This window comes from Dendropsophus ebraccatus, chromosome 4 (assembly GCF_027789765.1).
Source record: "Dendropsophus ebraccatus isolate aDenEbr1 chromosome 4, aDenEbr1.pat, whole genome shotgun sequence".
Classification (NCBI taxonomy): Eukaryota; Metazoa; Chordata; class Amphibia; order Anura; family Hylidae; genus Dendropsophus; species Dendropsophus ebraccatus.
In genome coordinates, this window is record NC_091457.1 from 132560674 (window position 1) to 132581369 (window position 20696).

Consider the following 20696-nt stretch of genomic DNA (forward strand, 5'->3'; position numbering starts at 1 on the left):
CTGCCCCAGTGCCCCCGTAGCGCCACCGCTCTCGTGTATCTCCCGATCCTATAAAGCCACGTCTCGACTCTGAAATGCCCACTTAACCAGTCAGTGAGGCAGGACACACCTGCTTTCACTGACTGCCTAAGAGGATAGTTCCTGCAGGGTTGTGACTGCACAGGAGATACAGGAGACTGGCAGGTGATAGTGCTGCAGCTATGGTGGCATGGGGACAGGTAGGTATACTTTCTTTTTTTTTTTGCCAGAAACCCCTTTAAAGTGACACTGTCACCCCCTTTGTGCATTTTGACATCTCTACACAGGTGTAAAGTGTAAATTTAGCATTTTTCATACCGTATTTCATATCATACGTCATGGTGCTTGTTCAAGTAAAAAGTGTCCTTTTATCAACTGCAGATTTTATTAAATGGGCGTGGCCTCGCGGCATTAGCGCCACTTAGCCCCGCCCACAACGGCACCATTGGTCCACCCCCTCGCCGGCCATTGGAACAGGCTGGCCGAAAGGTCTAGACCCCACCCCCTTTACATCGGCCAACCAATGGGCGTCAAGGGGGCGGGACCAATGGTGCGGGGCTAAGTGGTGCTAATGCCGTGAGGCCACGCCCACTTAATACAATCTGCAGGACACTTTTTACTTGAACAAACACCATGACATGACATGATATGAAATAAGGTATGAAAAATGCTAAATTTACCCTTTACACCTGTGTAGGGATGTCAGAATGCACAAAGGGGGTGACAGTGTCACTTTAAGTTACTTAGAATGTACATATAATTTAACAGAAAAAAGCTGTTTTCTTTGTTGCCATATTTTTTCTTAAGAAAACCCACCTTCAATAGTTTTGTGGAGGATCAATGAGTTTTTGGTAAATTGTAATTGTGCCGGTACATAAGAAAAGACAAAGATCGATAAGAGGCGTCTGAAAACAAATCCTGCACGGGGGAAGCTGCAGACGCCTCTCGCTTCTATCGCCTCTCATCTCCAGGAAAGTGTTTTTACACAAGGTGTGAAATCTTAAGCGGTCCTGAAAATGGTGCAGATTCACATCAACAGGTAGAAGAGACGAGATCTCATTTTACACTTGTCTATTTGATTATTTAAAAATCTTCTGTGTGACAAGTGCGATAACCAGAGCCGGCGCTCCGCTATTATCCCACTCCTCATCAGTGCTGGGGATTAGTGCAAATGGCCCTTTAAGGGAATATTTCATATTAATATATTATTGTTGAAGGGGATATGCTGCAGACTTCTAGAATAGGAGTAAGTAGAGTAATTATATACTATGTCAGTCAGACCGTATGCCTGCCAGCTCCATGTAGGATTACTAGAACGCCATTCAGAAAAGCTACGTTTGCAGTTTTTGTACCACTTTGGCCTCATTCGCATTACATTGAGGTTGTAGGTTTGGCATATACATCAGCATATCTGCAGAAAGGTTTTCCATAGTGATGAGTGAACCTGGAGCATGCTCGAGTCCATCTGAACCCAAACTTTCGGCATTTGATTAGCGGTGGCTGCTGAAGTTGGATAAAGCCCTAAGGCTATGTGGAAAACATGGATATAGTCATTGGCTGTATCCATGTTTTCCAGACAACCTTAGAGCTTTATCCAGGTTCAGCAGCCACCGCTAATCAAATGCCGAACGTTCGGGTTCGGATGGACCCGAACCCGGTTCGCTCATCTCTAGTTTTCCAACATATTCTGGGGCTTACTTGTAGTATGCCTATTGGATCCACAAGGACCTATCACTACTTGAACTTCTATCCATTAGTATTTGAGCGGTAGTTGTGGTACCTGCTCTACACAGACATCTCCTTGTATAGTGGCCATGCTCTAAGCTGCAGTAACCTAGAATGGCCACTATACAATGTACAGTGCTCAATGCCTTCTGCTTGGATCCCCACGATCACATATTGATACCTATCAATAAAGGCCATCAATAACAAAAATAATAATAATAAGTCCCATTAAACCCTTTTATTGAAAGAGAACATGGTCCGCTAGTGACTATAGTGGGTCCATTTCCTGAAGGTATTGCGCAGAAAACGAAAGCATGTTCAGGATACAGTAGGTATAAATAGCTATATATTTTTTTTAAGTGTTTATCCAGGCTTAGAAAAACATGGCCTCTTTCTTCCAGAAACAGCCGCTCTCCTGTCCCTAGTTTGGATGTGGGTGTTGCTTCTGTTTCCAGTTTGGATTTGGGTTTTGCTTCTTTTCCCAGTCTGGGTGGGGGTTTCGCAGCTCAGTTTTATTGACATGAATGAAGCTGGACTGTAATACCACACACAGCCTGAGGACAGTGGTAGCGCTGTTTCCCTAGAAAGTAGCTGTGCTTTTTCTAATCCTGGATAACCCCTTTACCATATATATATATATATATATATATATATATATATATTTATATATATATATATATATATATATAATTTTTTTTTTATTTTTATTTAGTGATCCACTAGGAAATTACCTCCCCATGGCCCAGCCTGTAATTCTGCAGTCAGTAGCGAGTGACCATCTTCTTGATGAGATTAAACCCTGATTCAACTAGTATCTTGTGTGTGTGGCCTCCATGGTGCAGCGCGGGGACTGTGAGGAGCCGCCATCTGACCACAGATGTCCTCCTGGCAGGAGGGGCTGGCAAACCTTCTGAAAGGGAAGTTGCTCGGCTCTCCTCTGCCCGCCCAACTGGAAAGGATTTATTTTTAACGTTTGGTTCAGATCCTAAACACAAATGTAGATAATAAAAGTAAGAAAGGAGAACACGACACTCATCAGGAAGACACCTGTCATCCATCACAGTCAGGAGAGTACGGGGATTGAGGGGTTAAATAAGGGATTAGTGTGGATAGAAGGAAACACCAGATTAGAGGTTTATTGATTAGTGTAACAAGAGTTAAAGGGTTCATCCAAGATTTACCTCTCAGCAACAGCGCCACACCTGTCCATGGGTCGTGTCTGGTATTGCAGCTCATCCCTCTGTAAGAGAATGAACCTTAGCTGCAGCCTGTGGAAAAACGAGACACATTTTTCTAGTCGTAGACAATATCCTTTTTGATGTTTTTAACCAAAAACAGCACCACACCTGTTTATGGGTTGTGTCTGGTATTGCAGCTTGGCTCCATTGAGGTACTGTATGTACTAGAGCAGTGACTGCACTGTGTTGGGGGCTGAGGCCTCATTGAAATGCCTGTAGTACGGCCCGTAATCGCGGATCACAGCGCGATCACAGGAGATGACCCTCAGTTGTGTGACCAAAATACCACACACAACCTGTACATGGCTGTGGATCTGTCTTTCAAAGAAGTTCAATATTTTTAAACCTCAACAACGCCTTTAAATCCATTTTTTTTTTATATTATTTTAATATCCATTTTCCTTTTAACACCTACATATCTGATACCCATTAACCCTAGATCCCCCAAATAGTCTTCAGTAATTTGCAGCCATGATAGAACCTGCTGATGTATGAAATTCTATCTTATCGTATTTGACTTTGTCCTTTATTATTATTATTATTATTATTATTTTATTGTATACTGCTGTATGACATGCATTGGTTTCTGATGGCACAATGATCAGAGTGAGGGGCCGTCTGTTTTTGCCATGACAGCGGCAATCTCCGGATATTTCAGGAAGCGCTCCCGCCTTTTATTTTGTCAGAAAACCAAATCTTCCATACTGTCTGAAATGTAAACAAACAGGGATTGAGAGGAAGGTCCCTGTATCGCCACCTGCTGGCAGATCTCAGTAATACATGCACAGTGGAGAAGACAATGTACAAGCATCAATGTATCTATGAAAGATAGAAAAGAACAATAATCTTGGGATTTAGCAGGTCATTGCTATTTAGTGGCACAATGTCAACCTAAATTCCTTCTCTACTCGCAGTATAGATTTTGTTCCATTAAAAATCAGGAGTGAAGTCTGCGGAGGTGCAGGAATATGTTGTGTACCACCAGACAGACAGTATGGGAGCCCAGGCACACCCATCTGCTCACATAGAAACGTTTGGTCCTTTGCATTATTTCTGAAGTCGGATAAAAGCCTCGACAGGAGCAGCACAAATGACCTAAATATATAAGAACTAAATGCTGTTTGTGCCAAGTCCTGTATGTCATTGCCCTACAGCATTCACCATGTATCCAGGCTGTCATATTGTTATGTTTAGGCTGTGTTCACATTATTGTATAGGTTTTGTCCTATTCAGTTTTTCTGCTTTTGCAGCTAGAGTAGATGCTATTTAATAACCTGGGCAGATTTATCTTATGAAGTTTAACCTTCCCATTAAAGTCAGTGGCGCAAATCTGCAATATACAGTGTATCCTCAGTATAGGGTCATGTGCTGTGGATGTCATAGAGACGCATAAAAAGTTTTGACCATTCAGGCTCGGGGTGAGTGCTGGATTCTGTAATAAGTCTATGGAGCCTGTGTCCTCAGCGAGGAGGGGAGGGAAGCGCTCAACTGAGCGTTTCTCCCAGCTTGTTCTATCAGTGAAGGTCTCGGCACCCAGACCCCATGTCTATATGACATTATTTTAAATGATAGGAAGAAGGCGAGAAGCATATAAAATAGACTATAAGAGAAGCATATATTTTTGCTGAGGGAAACGGAGGGGACTCCGGTGACAATTTTTTGTACAGATTTGTTATTTACTTCTGTTTGAAAATCTCAAGGCTTCCAGTACTTATCAGCTGCTGTATGTCCTACAGGAAGTGGTGTATACTTTCCAGTCTTACATGGTGCTCTCAGCTGCCACTTCTGTCTTTGACAGAAACTGTCCAGAGTAGCAAATCCCCATAGAAAACATTTCCAGCACAATTATAGTACTCCTATTTGCTAAAAGAGTAATTTTTCAAAAACTCTGAAGGTGCCAGTATACAAATCAAGTGAACCTGTGAACTTTTGTATGGGCTTCTGCCACCTCTTTCCTTACAGATACCAGGGAAAGAAGGATCATGTATATTTAATATGAACACCTGATTCTTTAAAGTGTCGCTGTCGTTATAACTGTCAAAATCTAAATCAACAGTAGATGTGGTATAAAGCAAGTTTGTAATATACATTCATTATTTTTTTTGTTGTTATCCTGCTATAAAACAAAACCGAACTTACCAGAAATCCAGGTCCAGTCTTCTGGAGGCAGATTTTTAGTCTTGTGCTGGTTGAAAACAACAGACTAAGCACAGGAATTCCGGCCAGTACAGAGAGTCATGGCTCAATGTGTCCATCAGTCACATGACTGCATATTCTCTGTGAGTGCTCAGATGGACGGGGATACACAGGACTTCCTGTTTTCTGACGGTTTCCTTCTTTCTGAGAATAAAAAAGTCCGAAAACAGGAAGTGCAGTTTATCCCAGGCCATCTGAGCGCTCATAAAGAGAAGGCAGTCATCTGACTGATGGCAGTGGCTTGACAACCAATTTTCTATTGAGAACACATGCTTGATCAGCCGCACTGAGCGTGCATGTGTACGTGGAAGTCTTGAGCGGATGAGCGTTCACTAGCAGGGTCAGCTCAGTTCATTGACACATTCAGCTCTGCTACATCGGTTGTGTGAGCCCCAGCCTTCAGCAATGATAGCACTAGCTCGGAGCTCCCTTTCATATTGTGTTGCTGTGTTTCTCATTTGAAAATTCATGAATTCTTAATAAACTCCTGTGCGCTGAATTAATAATTCTTCACAAGTGGCTGTTCCATCCGTCTCCTGTCATGTCTCATTTCTCACGTCATGTAAGCAATTTGTCTAAATAAATGTTTTCATATGAATCAATAGACGCTTAATAGACAGGTCTGATCTTTATTTATATAATCCATACATGAAATCAATAATTCACGGGCTGCCATACCCAAGTAGCCTGAGCCGCACGCTCCCTGTACTCTCTGCGTTGCCTTATAGCCTGCAGATTCCTTGTGTCTTGTGTACGGATCAGATTGGAGACGCCTGAAGACTCCAATCAGTGATCACATGCTAATGTAGCAGAGCTGGGTTTGTCTTTAGGTATGCATTATTGCCATGGTTTTACATAGGGGTAGAGGCAGACTTTGGTTTGAAGCCACTTAATGTAGTGAATGTAACATATTGCAGCTGCTTCCCGGTAGACTTCATCAGCAGAATTACAGACTTCTGTGAATTGAGTTCTCAAAAGAGCTGTTGTGACGGATGTCAGCACATTGCCACTGCTCCACGAGGAGGCCACCGTCACAGCACCTGGAAAGACGAGGCAGAAAATTTCACATTCTCCAGTTTGCTCATAATGCAGTTCTCTAATGTAACGCTTAAAGGGGAAATCCAACGAAATAATAGAACTAGAGCAACATTGGAAAATCAAGTCCTTGGGCTCTGATCAATATGGTGTCTGTTGTGCAGCAGATCTGCCAGATGTTTTTTTTTTTTTTTTTTCCTATCAGTTCTGTGTCACAGAGGCCGTGCTGAGCTGGAGCATGCACACCTTCTCACTCCCCCACCACTCCCTGCTTTGATTGATATACACAGCTAAGTGCTGGAAGCCAAGCTCTGTACATCACTCATGCAGGACAAGGAAGGGTGGGGGAGGTGTGCATGCTGCAGCTCAGCTCTGCCTCCTGGATACTTGTGCCCTTAACATGATATAAAGCTGACAGACTCCCTTTAATAATGGAGCGCATTTGGTTCATCTTCTCTCTGATTGGTCTCGCTTTATACTTTTTACATTTAAAGGGGGTATTACAAGATAACCACAGTACCTGATCGGTGAGAGTCTGACTGATAATAGGAACAGGGGCCTAGTGAATGAATGGAGCAGCAGCACACATGCTCAGCTGTCGCTCCATTCTTGGTCTACGGGACTTCCGAAGATAACTGTGCTGTACTTGCCTACATAAGATAGTCCCATAAAAATGAATGGACTTAGTGGACAAGTCCACTAGTGGGTATACTAGGGGCATTCAAAATAACAAACAAATCATACTCACCTGCCCTTATCGTCCACAACTACTCTTCTGATACTCCCCTGTGCACCCTTCTTCCTGTTAAGACATGTCATCCCCACAGGTAATGTCTGCTCAACCAATTCCTGCCTTGGACAGTGATTGGTTGAGTGTGCTGTTCCCATAGATTGTCATGTCACAGGATCAGAGGAGCATCAGGGACCAGAAGCTATCGGAGGATAAGGGCAGGTGAGTATGACTTGTTTGTTGATTTGAAAGCACCCCTACTCCTTTAGAATTCCTTTTTGTATTGCCGGAATATGCCTTTAGTGTTGGTTAATAAGATGCCCAATAAAACCTTTGTGTCTTTTGTCTTATAGTGCCGAGGATGTGGTCACCAAACTGAATGGCAGTCAGTTAACAGTGGAATATTTTGAAGACACTGGGTTTACAGAACCAATTCTGGTGCCAAAGAAGGATGGCCTGGGTCTCTCAGTACCTGCTCCCACATTCTATGTCAGTGATGTTGAAAACTATGTTGGTAAGTTGTCATGCCCAATTAAATAGTCGTCCTGTGCTATCCTATCCCCCGTTGTCGCGTTGCATTATGTTTGAAGCTAATTAATTTTACTGTCTGACAGAGTCGCAGCAATAAAGTCTGCTCAGGACTTAGAGGACTTGTCAGCTCTCCTGACGTGTCTGTTCTAGTTAACACTTATTACACGTATTGTCCTTAAGATGGAAATTCTGGAACGTTTTTTCTTATAACTCTGTATTGTGCCGTTCCTCTTCTATTCTTCTTAGACATTCATGAATCAATTTTCAGATGGGTATTACCAGCTGGGGGGCCTGTCCCTCCAAACTGTGACAGTGTCCAATCAGTGTTACCAGTTTTAGATTGTGTACAGGCACACCTCTTTGACAGTGAAAGTTGTAACACCCAGTTGTCAAATTTATAAATATGCAAGTGGAAGAACACAGGAGCAGAGAAGACAGCCATACTTGCCTAGCTAGCTACTTACCTGCCCCTCCACAGCTCCCCTTTGGTCCTCCAATCATCTGTCATCTCCCTGATTCTGAGACAAGCTCTTGGGAGCAGAACCTGCCATCTCATTGGACACAGTGGTGTCTCGTCTTGGCCAGTGATTGGCCGAGCTGGCTGGCAGAGAGAAGATCAGGGAACTGGAGGGAGGCAAATGGGAGCGAGCTAAGTATGATTTTTTTTCTATTTTACAAGGGGGCTAGTGCAACATAAATTTTTACTAGGGTCGTAATACCCCTTTAAGATATTACAGCCTCCTACAATAGCCTCCTGCACTTTACATTAAAAGATCTTCCGATTTGCTGTTGGATTGTATATTGAATCTAGATATTACTTTTCCCTTTGGCAAGAGCATGAGGTTGGCTGTGAGCATTTCTCCCTATTACATGCAGCATTATTAGAGGGTGACATTTCCCCGTTTCACCTGTCGGCTACAATGCACACACAGCTATTCCAGGCAGAGATATTTTTGACTGAATGCAGCATAATGCCCTTAATGTTACTTTCACCTTGGTTTGCAGGTCCTGAGAGGGTGGTGGATGTTACAGACGTCACAAAACAGAAGGACTGCAAGATGAAGCTCAAGGAATTTGTCGATTATTACTATAGCACTAATAGGAAAAGGGTCCTTAATGTAACCAACCTAGAGTTCTCAGACACCAGGTAAACACTGGTGGGTTTGGTCAGACCTAATATCACCATTAAATCAGCTCTATCGCCATGAAATACAGAGATATAGTCACTGTATTTTAGTAGACGCCATGAAATTTCCTGGGTGATAATTTTTATTTTTGCCAAAAGAAAATCTTATGGGAGAAATCCGGCCATCTTTTAAATCCGCAGCTGGCAATGGCAGGGGTAATTTGATAACGAGTATGCACTTACCACGTAGTGAGCGGGGTTAGCGGCACCAGAAGGTATTTTTTCCCTAAGTTGTAATGACGTTACAATTCGCCGTTCCCGGCCGATGGACTGGCTGCTCAGCCAATCAGTGACTGGAGCAGTGTCCCGCCCTGAGCGACCAGTCCATCAGCCGGGTTGTGACGTGTCAGCACTAAAGATCCTGGAGCCCGACATTGGTCCCGAGGCCAATCCTGCCGTTTACCACGGGCATAGGGAGGGGTAAGTTCCTACTCCTGATCAAATTCCCCCTTGCCCCTGCCGGCTGCCTTTTCTTTTTTTAAATGGCCGGACTTCTCCTTTAAATAAAAAACATTGTAAATCAGGTCTAATAGATAAACAGGTCTTTCGATTAATAAAGCCATGTTTCACTGATCATAAAATGATAGCAGTTAGGGTTAAAGGGTTTTTTCAGCCTTTAAGTGTTTCTGTCATTTGTAAAAAATTTTGACATGTCATAGAGACATCGGTCTGAGTCTGAGTTTTCAGGCCTGTACTGATCGGGAGAACGAGCAGGAGAGGACAGCAGCACGGTCCACTCCTGCTTTGTGTTAGAAAAAAGTCAGGATAATAACGTAAGTTTATGGAGCCCGACTTTTTTTCTTGTACAGAGTTAATGCAATGGGCAGCCTGGACGATCTAAGGATCATTCAGGTGGCCCCTCCCGCCGCTCCTGCTTGCTGTCTGTGTGTGCAATAGCACAGGCAGCGAGCAGAGAACGAGGGGCAAGCAAGCGCTGACCCGATCGGTCCTATTATAAAATCAAAACCGCTAGACATGAAGTTCAGCTCTGCTACATCTGCTCAGCTGTGCAGGAAAGTTAAATAGGCTTGTCCTATCTGAACAGTATCTTTCTTAAAAGACTTTCTTTGCAGTGTCCCACTACTTAAGCTAATAGAGAGGTGTCCTGAGCTGCGGTCCCCTTGCTAGGGCATATGCTTAAAGGCTGGCTATGCACATATGACAACTGTCTATCTTGATTCCCTAATAACTTGCACTGAATATTCTTATTTGGAAAAGGGAAAGTAACTGCTGTCATACTCCTCTTATACAGTGGCTTATATCACCAAGAACAAAAGGATCGGGCCATTGTTTTGGCCATCAGGTATACAAAGTGTATGGGGAGGCTTAAAGGGGTTGTTCAGGATTAGAAAATTATAGCATTTTTCTTCTAAAAACAGTGCCACTCATGTTCCCAAGTTGTGTGTGGTATTAAAACTTGTCTCTATTCATCTCTATGGAACTGAGCTGCCATACCACAAACAAACTGAGGACAAGAGTGGCACTGTTTTTGGGAGGAATTCTGGATAACCCCTTTAAGGTATATGGGAAGCAGTGACCATACCATTTTAGACTCTAGTTGGTCATCTGCAACAAGTATGATTTCAGCTCGGACTCCTTTAGTGTAATTTCTATAGTCCTAGGAACAGAGGTGCAGTGATTTGTTTAAAGGGACGTTTCACCCAAAAATATCTTCTGAAATGTCTCAGAATATATAAATGGTAGAATTATAGGGCTTGTAGAATCTTCTTGTGTAACTTTTTATAACAGTATGCATCATATGTATATATAGGAAGATCCAGATTTCTTTCTTTGTTCTCTGCAGAATGTCCAGCTTTGTGGAGTCCCCAGAAATTGTGAAGAAGCTCTCGTGGGTGGACAACCATTGGCCCGATGATGCTCTCCTAGCGAAACCAAAAGTGACCAAGTATTGTTTGATATGTGTGAAAGACAGCTACACCGACTTCCACATAGACTCGGGGGGCGCCTCAGCCTGGTACCACGTGCTTAAAGTAAGTCACCGTGTTCCTGAAGTCTTGAGTCTTTATCCTCTAATTTCACTTGTCTGTTCTTTTTACAATATCAAGTCCTGCACATCATCGCTCTGTAATAACAATGTAAATGTATGCAGATTTACAATACTCACCATACTCTTCTTGTTTTTATTATTTTTTTTTTTTTGTAATTTCAAGTAGTTTGAATAAATTTCCATATAGTACGGAATGTTTGTCGTGGACGAAATATCTAACAATACTGAATAGTCTCCTGGGTATAAAATCTGCGTGTTTTGCCACATAGCCGAGTGGGGAGTATTGCGGCAGCCATATAGAAACAGATATATAATAATCGATCAGACAGGGTTTTTTTTTTTTTTACAACTTGGCAGCAATAGACCATTCACGGTCTGATATTCATTTGTATGTTTTTTTTTTCCCTGTTTTGTTCTTTTTACGTTTTTTTTTTTTTTTTTTGGGAGGAAATGTTCTTTAAATTTTGGCCATATGAGTTCCATATGGACAGCCTCCTACCTAAAGCTGAAAGCTATCTATCAGCTTTTGAAAGCCCAGGTGATCAACTACTACTGCCTAGAGGTGGCCACTACATGTGAAATCACATGGTGGAATACATAGTTACGCTGAGCCCCCCAAAGTGTCAGCCACTCTTTACAGCTTCTCTCTATTCTATTGGACTAGAGTCCCATGTCTATGGATAGATGTGCTCTTAGCGGGCGAGCCATAGGATAGAGAAATGGTAAATCATTCCATGTAAAAATGACTAGAACTTGGGGATAACATAAGATAAGGAGTGTGCCGTGTCGTAGGAGGCAGTGACCTGTCTTATAGGATTGTTATGGATTAAAGAGACACGTGATACCATGTTTTTTTTTTTTTTTTTTTCTTTCCAGGGGGAAAAAATATTTTATCTGATCAGACCGACTTCAGCCAATATCTCCCTATACGAGCGCTGGCGATCAGCTGCCAATCACTACGAGATGTTCTTTGCAGATCAAGTAGACAAATGTTACAAGTGCACAGTTAAACAAGGGCAGAGTCTGTTCATTCCATCAGGTGAGACAGAGCCAGACGTATTCACAATGATCTCTGTATCCACAATGAAGTGAATTTCACACTTTGCAATAATTTTCCCTTACATATTACTATTAAGGGGAGTAAAGTACAGATAGTGAGCCAAATAGTAAAGCCCCTGTATCTTGCCATAACAAAATGATATTAGCACAGTTAGAACCTAAAACAATTAAAAATAAAACTGAACACAGGTAATTTTAAGGGGGTTATATAGGATTAGAAGAAAAGCACAATCATTTTTGCATAAACAACGCCACTCCTGTCCTCAGATTGTGTGTGGTTTTAAAATTGAGCTCCCTTCACTTTAATGGAACTGAACTGCAAAACTACACCCAACCTGAGGACAAGAGTGGTGTGTGTTTTTTTTGCAGGAAAGAAGCCATGTTTTTCTAAGCCTGGATAACCCCTGATAACCCACTTATCACCTATTTATACAAGACAATGTGTGACTGATAGCAGTAAGTTAAATGGCCGCACAAAAGATCTAATCAGCCACGAATTGGGTGGCTGGTTTTCTTATATGAGCCGATTAAAGGAGACATCTGGTGAAATGCAAAAGTTGAATGCCGGCTGGCAGTGAGGGTAACATAATGAAGACTGTATACTTACCGGTCTCTGTGCCCAGGCAGCATTATGTCACCGGGCTTTTGGACCCCAATGGATGCCGTTTTTCTCCAAGCTTTATGTCACAACCCGGCAGGGCAGGGTGTCCTTCCCCGGTCACTGACTCTCTGAGCGTGGCATCCATCAGGCTGGTCATGACAGTCCTTAAGGGATACTAGGAGCATGCTAGCGGTGGTCCTGGAGTGGGACGCGGCACTGCCTGGGCACGGGGACCAGTAAGTATGCGTTCTTTATTATGTTTCCCCCTCCCCCAGCCCGAACTGATTTTATTTATTTTTCCCGCCAGACTTTGCCTTTAAGAATAGTCATTTGCCATGCCTGCACCACATTCCTGCCGCACTAGACCACAATATGTCTATACCCATTTGTAATATGGTTTAGGCTTACATTACAGCAGCTCTATAGCCAAATCATATAGATATCTCTGCCCTAAAATCTTCCAGGTCACTTCTTGTGAAAATTAGAATTAAATGAATATGAATATGTCCATATATGCGGCTAAGCATAAGTGTAGATCCATCCTGAGGCGTATGAGGCTCCAAATGCACATATTTACAGAGATGTACAGTGACACATGCAGTCAGTATGGCTCAGTATTACAAGTCCCTCCCGATATTCTCACATTTCTAGGGAGAATGGGAGCGCCATTGCGTATAATGGTTAATGCAGTGTATGCCGACCAGATAGAAACACAGTAATGGGGTATTATTACTTGCTAATAATCTCAATGGTTTCTCTCGTAGGGTGGATCTACGCAACATTGACCCCCGTGGACTGTTTAGCATTTTCTGGTCACTTCCTTCACAGTCTGAGCGTGGAAATGCAGATGAGGTATAATTCAGTTCTGTATATAACCCCACTTGTACAGTATTTTTAGTATCCTCTGCTCCCTGAATTTTTCTATTTGCAACTATACTACTAGTCCTCCATAGTCCTTTGCTCTGTTTTATTTTTATTATGGAGCAAAGCAAAGCGTTTATCTGTCAGCTGATCACTGTCTTTCATATACAGGATGATATTGGGGACTTTGGCCTATAACTGTACCACCCTTAGCTTGGCCTTACACGTTACATTACTGAACACTTGTGGCTCCAAAAATATTTAGCATTGTCAGCTTCCACTGCCTGATCCTCCTTACTGACCTCTAACTCCCCCCCAGTGGCAGGACACCTTTAACTGGATACACATCAGATAGCCATTTGGTCCCACAGGTTTCAGTGGGTTCTTTAAGCATTAAAAGGGTCTTTCCACCATGGTCAACTATCCCAGAAGTTTGCAGTAATGTCTAACCATGTAGTGGTTTTCTACAAGGCATTGCTTAGAAAACTTCACTGCTTAACCCTATAGCTCCACTGTGCTAATAGCCAAAGGACCAAAGGACAGCCTGGTTACAGGTGATAAATTATGCCTGACAGAAACAACTTATGTCAGGTAGCAGGACCATAGCGACCAGCCTAATAACCAGTTTTAATATTTGTGACTTTAGTATTGTGATGTCCGTTTTGTTATTACCTGTCCTACAGGGCATATGAGGTAGAAAAGAGACTGAAGATTGTCAGCTTAACCCAGTTTCCCAATTATGAGACAGCTTGTTGGTATGTGGGCAGACACCTACTGGAGAATTTTAAAGGTATGTGAAATAATGGGATGATTTCCGACAAATTCCTCTTTGCTCCTTGTACCTAACTGTGTTATTAAAGGGGTACTCCAGTGTTGTAAAACCTTTGCTATCTTTACCTCACCGCACCCCCCCCCCCCAGCCAATCGCTAACTGAGATGGGACTGTGCATGGCCACTGATTGGCTGAGCAGGCTGTCACTGCTCAGACGAGTTTGTCTCAGGAGTGGCAGTGGCTGCGGTCAGTAGGGGACCTGGAGACCCTGCCGGGGGACACTTGGGGGAGTACGGTGAGGTAAGCATGGCTTCTTATTTTTATATAATAGCAGCACTGTATCAAAAGTTTTATCACACCCTTTAAAGGACCCCTTTAAAAGTTATAACATTATGCCATGTATTATTTTATGTTCTTTTGCCAAGTGTTTACAACCATTGGCTGTCTTCCTGGGACAAGCCCTGGCTTCAGCTTGAAGCTTGTTCACACACTGGACTGAAGTCCTTTATTTCTATAGTCTGTCTGTGAATATATGGAAGTGGCGTAGTTGTCTGTGAATATCGTAGTGACGTAGTTGGAAACAGAACGAAGGGTCATCACCAGGAGAGCATTCTGGATGTGACAGACTAGAGGACAAGAAAGCTGTCTAGTCAGGAACTATGCAAAGGGTCAAGACAAGACAGGGCCAGTATCCAGGAACAAGGCTTGGACCAGATCAGGAGTCAGGGAATGAGCACTGGTACCGAGCGTGCAGAGTATCACAGTGCTTCTTCACTATATTGGTTAAATATGCTGATCTCCACAGGAACATAGCATTTCAGCATGGTCACCCACTGTCTACAGTTGCTAGGGAATATCTAGAACTTGAACATATTATTAAGTAGGAAGTGTGTAGGAACCCTGTAAGGAATAATTACGATGGTAAGCCTTATTTTTCTGGGATATGTTCATTTTCCTATGGCATAGTTGCTGTCTGCTCCTTTCTAGTGCCCACTATAATTTTAATTTAATAAGAAGTACTTACATTAATCTTTGTTACTGTTTCCTCCCTCAAGTGCTGCCTCTCCAGCAAGGTGGCCACACGTGCTGCACAAAAGAGCAGTGTTTGTGGCCGCTGTGGCTAGGCTGCGCCGGGCATACACATACAGTACCTGTACTACAGCGATATAACAAAGAATAGAAGAAAACGCAGAAAGAAATTAAGAAATGATGCTGAAAATAAAGGGTTCAGACAATATATGTGACAGCTTTTTCTTTTTCAGCAAAATTTTTAGTACTTTATCATATTTTTAACAGATATGCTTAACAGCAAGCCTCATGGACATAGGCAAAATAGACTGGAGCCGTCCTATTGACATAAATTGGAAATGTGTCTGGGCATGCTCTGTGACTTTTGCAGAGGTCATTTTACAGGGAGGGGAGGCTGAGCTGTGAACAGTATCTATTGTCTTATTGATCTATTGGTCAAGGTCTTAAAGGGGTAGTGCGGCGCTAAGCAATTATTCACAAAATAACACACATTACAAAGTTATACAACTTTGTAATGTATGTTATGTATGTGAATGGCCCCCTTCCCCGTGTCCCCCCCCCCCCACGCTAAACCCGGAAGTGTGGTGCATTATACGCACCTGATTCATGTCGACCCCGGCCGCCATCTTGTGACAATGATGTAATCTTCGGTAGGCCGGCCGAACCGCTGCAGCCGTCCCTCATGCCGTCCCCCCTCTGCCACGTCATCAGCTGCTCAGCCGCGATTGGCTGAGCATAACTAAGCTCAGCCAATCGCGGCTGAGCAGCTGATGACGCGGCAGAGGGGGGCCGGCATGAAGGAGGGCTGGTGCGGTCCTGGGCCGGCCTCCCGAAGACGACGTCATTGTCCCCAAGATGGCGGCCGGGGTCGACACGAATCAGGTATGTATAGCGCACCACACTTCCGGGGGTGGGGGGGGGGACACGGGGAAGGGGGCCATTCACTAACATAACATACATTACAAAGTTGTATAACTTTGTAATGTGTGTTATTTAGTGAATAATTTTTTAACGCAGCACTACCCCTTTAAAGGGAAACTTTCAGCAGGTTAGGAGCATCTAACCTGCTGATATGTCGCTATTGCACGTGGGGCGCTGAAGATACAGGTACATTTCTTACCTTCATCCTTTGTACCGTTTCCGTGATGTTAGCTAATAGAGTATAATTAGGCATTTTGGTGGACTGAGGATGGGACTACACCCTTCATATCAGTAAAGCAGGTTGGCTGGCCAGATCGGTGCACTGGGGCTTTAGTCCCACCCCCAGTGCACCAAAACGCATAATTATGGATTTAACTACTAATATCACAGAAACAGCGATCACGGTGAAGTAAAGAAACTTACCCTTATCCTCAGCATCCTGTGTTCTATAGGGACATACCAGCAAGTTAGATTCTTCAAACCTGCTGATAGTTTCCCTTTAAGGGTACGTTCACACTTACCGGATCCGCAGCTAATTTTCTGCTGCGGATCCGCAGCAGATTTCATTTAAATAACTGAACACAGCATCAAATCTGCACCATCAAATCTGTTGCGGATCTGCTGCGGATCCTGTAGGTGTGAACGTACCCTGAGGGTTACATTTACATCTGTTAAACTCCCCCTTTACCATAGTGCTTGTGACTAAATATTAAAACAGGAATTCCTGTTTTATTGAGTCACAACTGGTATTACAATGATTTTTGGTAGTGCAGCTGAGAAGCATCATGTGATATTGAAAAAAAGTTGTATGCACCCCCCCCCCCCCCAATATTATCACTGTGTCTTTTAATCATTTCCAGACTAATGATGTGAACGTGTCTCTGTCCCTCTAACTATATGTGTTGCCTTCCTCCAGCATTACATAAGTCGGGGAAGCAGCCAGCACCTCATCTTGTCCAAGGGGCCAAAATTCTGAATGGAGCTTTTAGATCATGGACGAAAAAACATGTAAGTTAGACATTATGGTTTTTCCATGTTAAGACTAATGGCCCTATTCCACCAACAGATCTGACGACAGATTATCTGCCAAAGATTTGAAGCCAAACCCAGGAACAGACTATAATCAGAGAAGAGGTCCTAAAGGAAAGACTGAGATTTCTCCTCTTTTCAAATCCACTCCTGGGTTTATCTTCAAATCTTTGGCAGATACTCTGTCGTCAGATCTGTTGGTGGAATAGGGCCTTTAGTGGCATATTGCTAAGAACTGACATCACTTCCTAAGCGGTACGGGTCTGACGTCCAGTGTTGGCACCTCTACTGATCCTTAGATTTAGAATACATCCTTGCCTCCCGCAGAGCCAATGCTGGCCACCCATTTGGTAAGGAACTGCAACTTGAAGATGAAGCCAAAGGATCTCTTTGAGGCCTCTTTGTTTTTGAGATCAATAGAGGTCTCAGAGGTCGGGCCCCACCAGTCATAATATAGTTCATAAGATATTTTTGTTTAATAGTGCACCATCCTGACACATAAAATGCCCGCTCAGTTGGCGGCAGTGGTGACCCACCACAGCCAGTAATTGGTTAGCAGTCCTTTCCTATGTGTTGGGATGAAGAAAAAGAAGCGTTGACAGAGGGGACTGGCAGGATACTTTTTATGTGGATACCATAAATATAAAGTATACCCTCTGGAATACCCCTTTAAGCCAGGTGGTATCTCGTGTCCACACTCGGTAACATATTGATGTTTTCTCTTTAAGGCTCTATTAGAACATGAAGATGAACTTCCAGAACATTTCAAACCCTCACAGCTTATCAAGGACCTCGCCAAAGAAATACGGTTAACAGAGGTTTGTGTTTGAGAGTCCTTTGACTGAAAAGCATATTAAGAGAGTGCAAACCTTATGCTGATTTATCGGTTTGTGCATCTACAACAGCCATAATAGTTACTGGTGATTATATAGGTTGGGATGTTGTGAAAATAATTCTATGCAATGAACGGAATTGTTTTTGCAGCATGAGTATGGATTCTTGCAAGTAGAATTCTAATGAATTGGACAGTCCGAGAAAGTCCTGAAACTAACCTGCCACCTGTGAATGCAGCTTCATTACACAGACAGATTATCGTGCAAATGAATGTTGCCAAGAACGCTCATTGCCAATTGTTAAAGGGCCAGCGCTCAGCCAATGACCGCTCATATGCTCGCTCGTCAGCCCCTCTAAAAGGCCTTTAAGAAAGAAAATTGCAGTCTTGTTTAAAGGGTTTTTAAGAAACCAGAAGATTTTGATGCCTGCTGTTTAATTTTTAGACCCTTTGTAACAACTAATAGATGTATAGGGAGATTTATCAAACATGGTGTAAAGTAAAACTGGCTCAGTTGCCCCTAGCAACCAATCAGATTCCACCTTTCATTCCTCACAGACTCTTTGGAAAATGAAAGGTGGAATCTGATTGGTTGCTAGGGGCAACTGAGCCAGTTTCACTTTACAGCATGTTTGATAAATCTCCCCCATAGTGTCAAGGCACTGGGAGTCCTCAGTCTACATATAAAATTTACCTTTTTTTGGGTTGTATTCACATGTGATACATCAGTTTTATCCATGTTTGACTGGCACATTCACCAATACACATCCTGCAAATATAGCCCCATTCAGTGGTAGGAAATAGGTACTATTTACCGAATGGGTTATTTTCTATTATTTCAGTCTATCTGTTCTGTAGAGGAATTAATATAGAAAGGGTTTTGGAAAATTACATAACTTTTCGTAAAATGCGTACATTTTCTTTCCTGAAACCCCTTGAAGGGTTTGTCTCAGCAGATTTAAAGTTTTCAGGTACCCTCTCTCACTGGTGCTCGACTACCAGGGAGCATGCTGACACAGCAGTATACTTTTCCCCTCACTTTATGGGGTGGGCTAGTGGACTGTTAAATTAGGGCTTGGACTACATTACGACGTGCGCACATGCGGCTGCAATGCTCCCTGGAAGTTAAGGGCTGGGAAAACCCCTTTAAGGCTAATCAAACAATGAAGATAGCTTGCTGGTTTTGGCTGTGCTTGTATCCATACGCTTCTAGTCCTGCAGATCTCCTGGGAGAACAAAGGAAGTTTTGATCTTTGTTTCCCCCAAAATGATTGGAACCAAAATTGTATTTAATATATACAGTCAGGTTTGAATGTGAAGGAATAACCACTTTTTTCTCTGCTTAGAACGCATCAAAAGTCAACAAAACTGACATCAGTGCCAACACAATTCCAGAAGGGAACAATATTTTAGAGAAAATTGAGAAAGAAGAACCTCCCTCACCTGTGCCAGACACCCCTCCACCTGTGGAAAAAGTGCAGAAAAAAAAGACTCCTAAGAGCGAAAAGTTACCCAAGCCTCCAAAACCGCCTAAACCTCCCAAAGAGATAAAACCTCCAAAAGGTGCCAAACTGCCCAAACCTCCCAAAACCCCCAAACCTCCAAAACCACCTAAAAATAAAGAGGGAGGGAAAAAGAAGACAAAGAAGGTCAAAGATTCACCTTCCTCAGTACCCGACTCCCCTGACCTCGATGTTCTTGAGGCTCACACAAAGGACGCTCTGATTAAAGTTGACACACCAAAGAAAGGAGTGGTGAGTATACCTGGTTTTTGTGTATTGTAAGGTGATGTCCGTAGAGGATAAACTAGAACATTTAGCATTTTATATGATGTGTATATATATATATATGGGAATTATTATTGTGTGCCGTGTGTAATTTCTTATGCGTAGCAGACTGGGGAGAGTTGTTTTTTTGCTTTCCATTCTGTGCCTCTATTTTCTGCATTTCATTTTTCAAGGGGCTGTGGAGCATTTGTTTCATATTTAAGTGATCAGGCTCAGCTACAAAAATAAAGTCCATACTCTTTGCCCTGATCCCCCACTGCTGTTCCAATGGTGCCCCATTCCCACCTCAGCCAATGACTGGCTTAGCAGACACTTTCTTGTGGCAAGTCGGAGACCATGAAGTGCTGATGCTGGGGGGATTGGAAACCATTGGAATAGAAGTGGGGGATTGGGTTGGTGAATATCCAGTTGACAAATGACATTTTGCACTTTCAGTTTTCTTTTATGGCTGTTTTTCTCTCCTAGACTCCTAAAGACGAAATAAGTGTCCAGAACAAAGAGGAAACAACGAAACCGAACAACGAGATTGAAAAGTTTGAAATCAGAGAGCAGAATAAAATCAAAACTGAAGCAAAGTGGAAATACAAGGTAAACTTTTATTAGTGAGCCTGGGGGATGTCTGCCAAAATGTAAGGCATGACAGTGGGACACAGCAGGTATTACTGCATTAGGCTATGTTCCTACAATGTAAAGATAAGGGCAATTAATGTTTGTTGTTGCAAAATAATGTCCGTTATTAATGATCATTCTTAATAACGGCTGTTTTTTTGTACCAACAGATGTTATTTGCCCTTATTTTTACATTGTGGGAACATAGCCTTAAACAATATGGAAACTTTGAATGCATTTATCTTTATTCTTGGTTTGTACTTATGTAACAAAAAGTTTGCCCAGTTTCTTTTCTACAGCCTTTTCATTATACATATAACACTTCTGTCTTATTCACAGCGAAGTTGGTTATAAGCTGCCCTGACAAAGAGGCTGTAGAAGAGAAACTAAACTTTTGTCCCAAAGTGATACTAAAAATATATTCAAAGGTGTCCATAGCCTTAAGGTTTCCCAGCTGCCACACAAGACATATCCTGTTAGGGCCCTTTTACACAGAACAGTCATCAAGCAATCAAGTGTCCCTAGGAGT

General features: G+C 42.7%; 1 protein-coding gene across 10 annotated transcripts in view; it reads left to right on the top strand.

Annotated features, from left to right (window-relative positions):
• Positions 1–20696, top strand: part of PHF2 (PHD finger protein 2) — a 190816-nt gene that overhangs the window by 123202 nt on the left and 46918 nt on the right. For all 10 annotated transcript variants that reach the window (XR_011362652.1, XR_011362651.1, XM_069967058.1 and 7 more), the window contains exons 4-13: positions 7296–7456; positions 8479–8620; positions 10464–10650; positions 11544–11706; positions 13092–13179; positions 13872–13978; positions 16827–16918; positions 17668–17757; positions 19118–19525; positions 20024–20146. Coding sequence is in view for 8 of the 10 variants with exons in the window: in XM_069967058.1 (XP_069823159.1) it covers positions 7296–7456; positions 8479–8620; positions 10464–10650; positions 11544–11706; positions 13092–13179; positions 13872–13978; positions 16827–16918; positions 17668–17757; positions 19118–19525; positions 20024–20146 (1561 nt within the window). In the remaining 2 variants the exon portion in view is untranslated. The remainder of the gene's footprint in view (positions 1–7295; positions 7457–8478; positions 8621–10463; positions 10651–11543; positions 11707–13091; positions 13180–13871; positions 13979–16826; positions 16919–17667; positions 17758–19117; positions 19526–20023; positions 20147–20696) is intronic.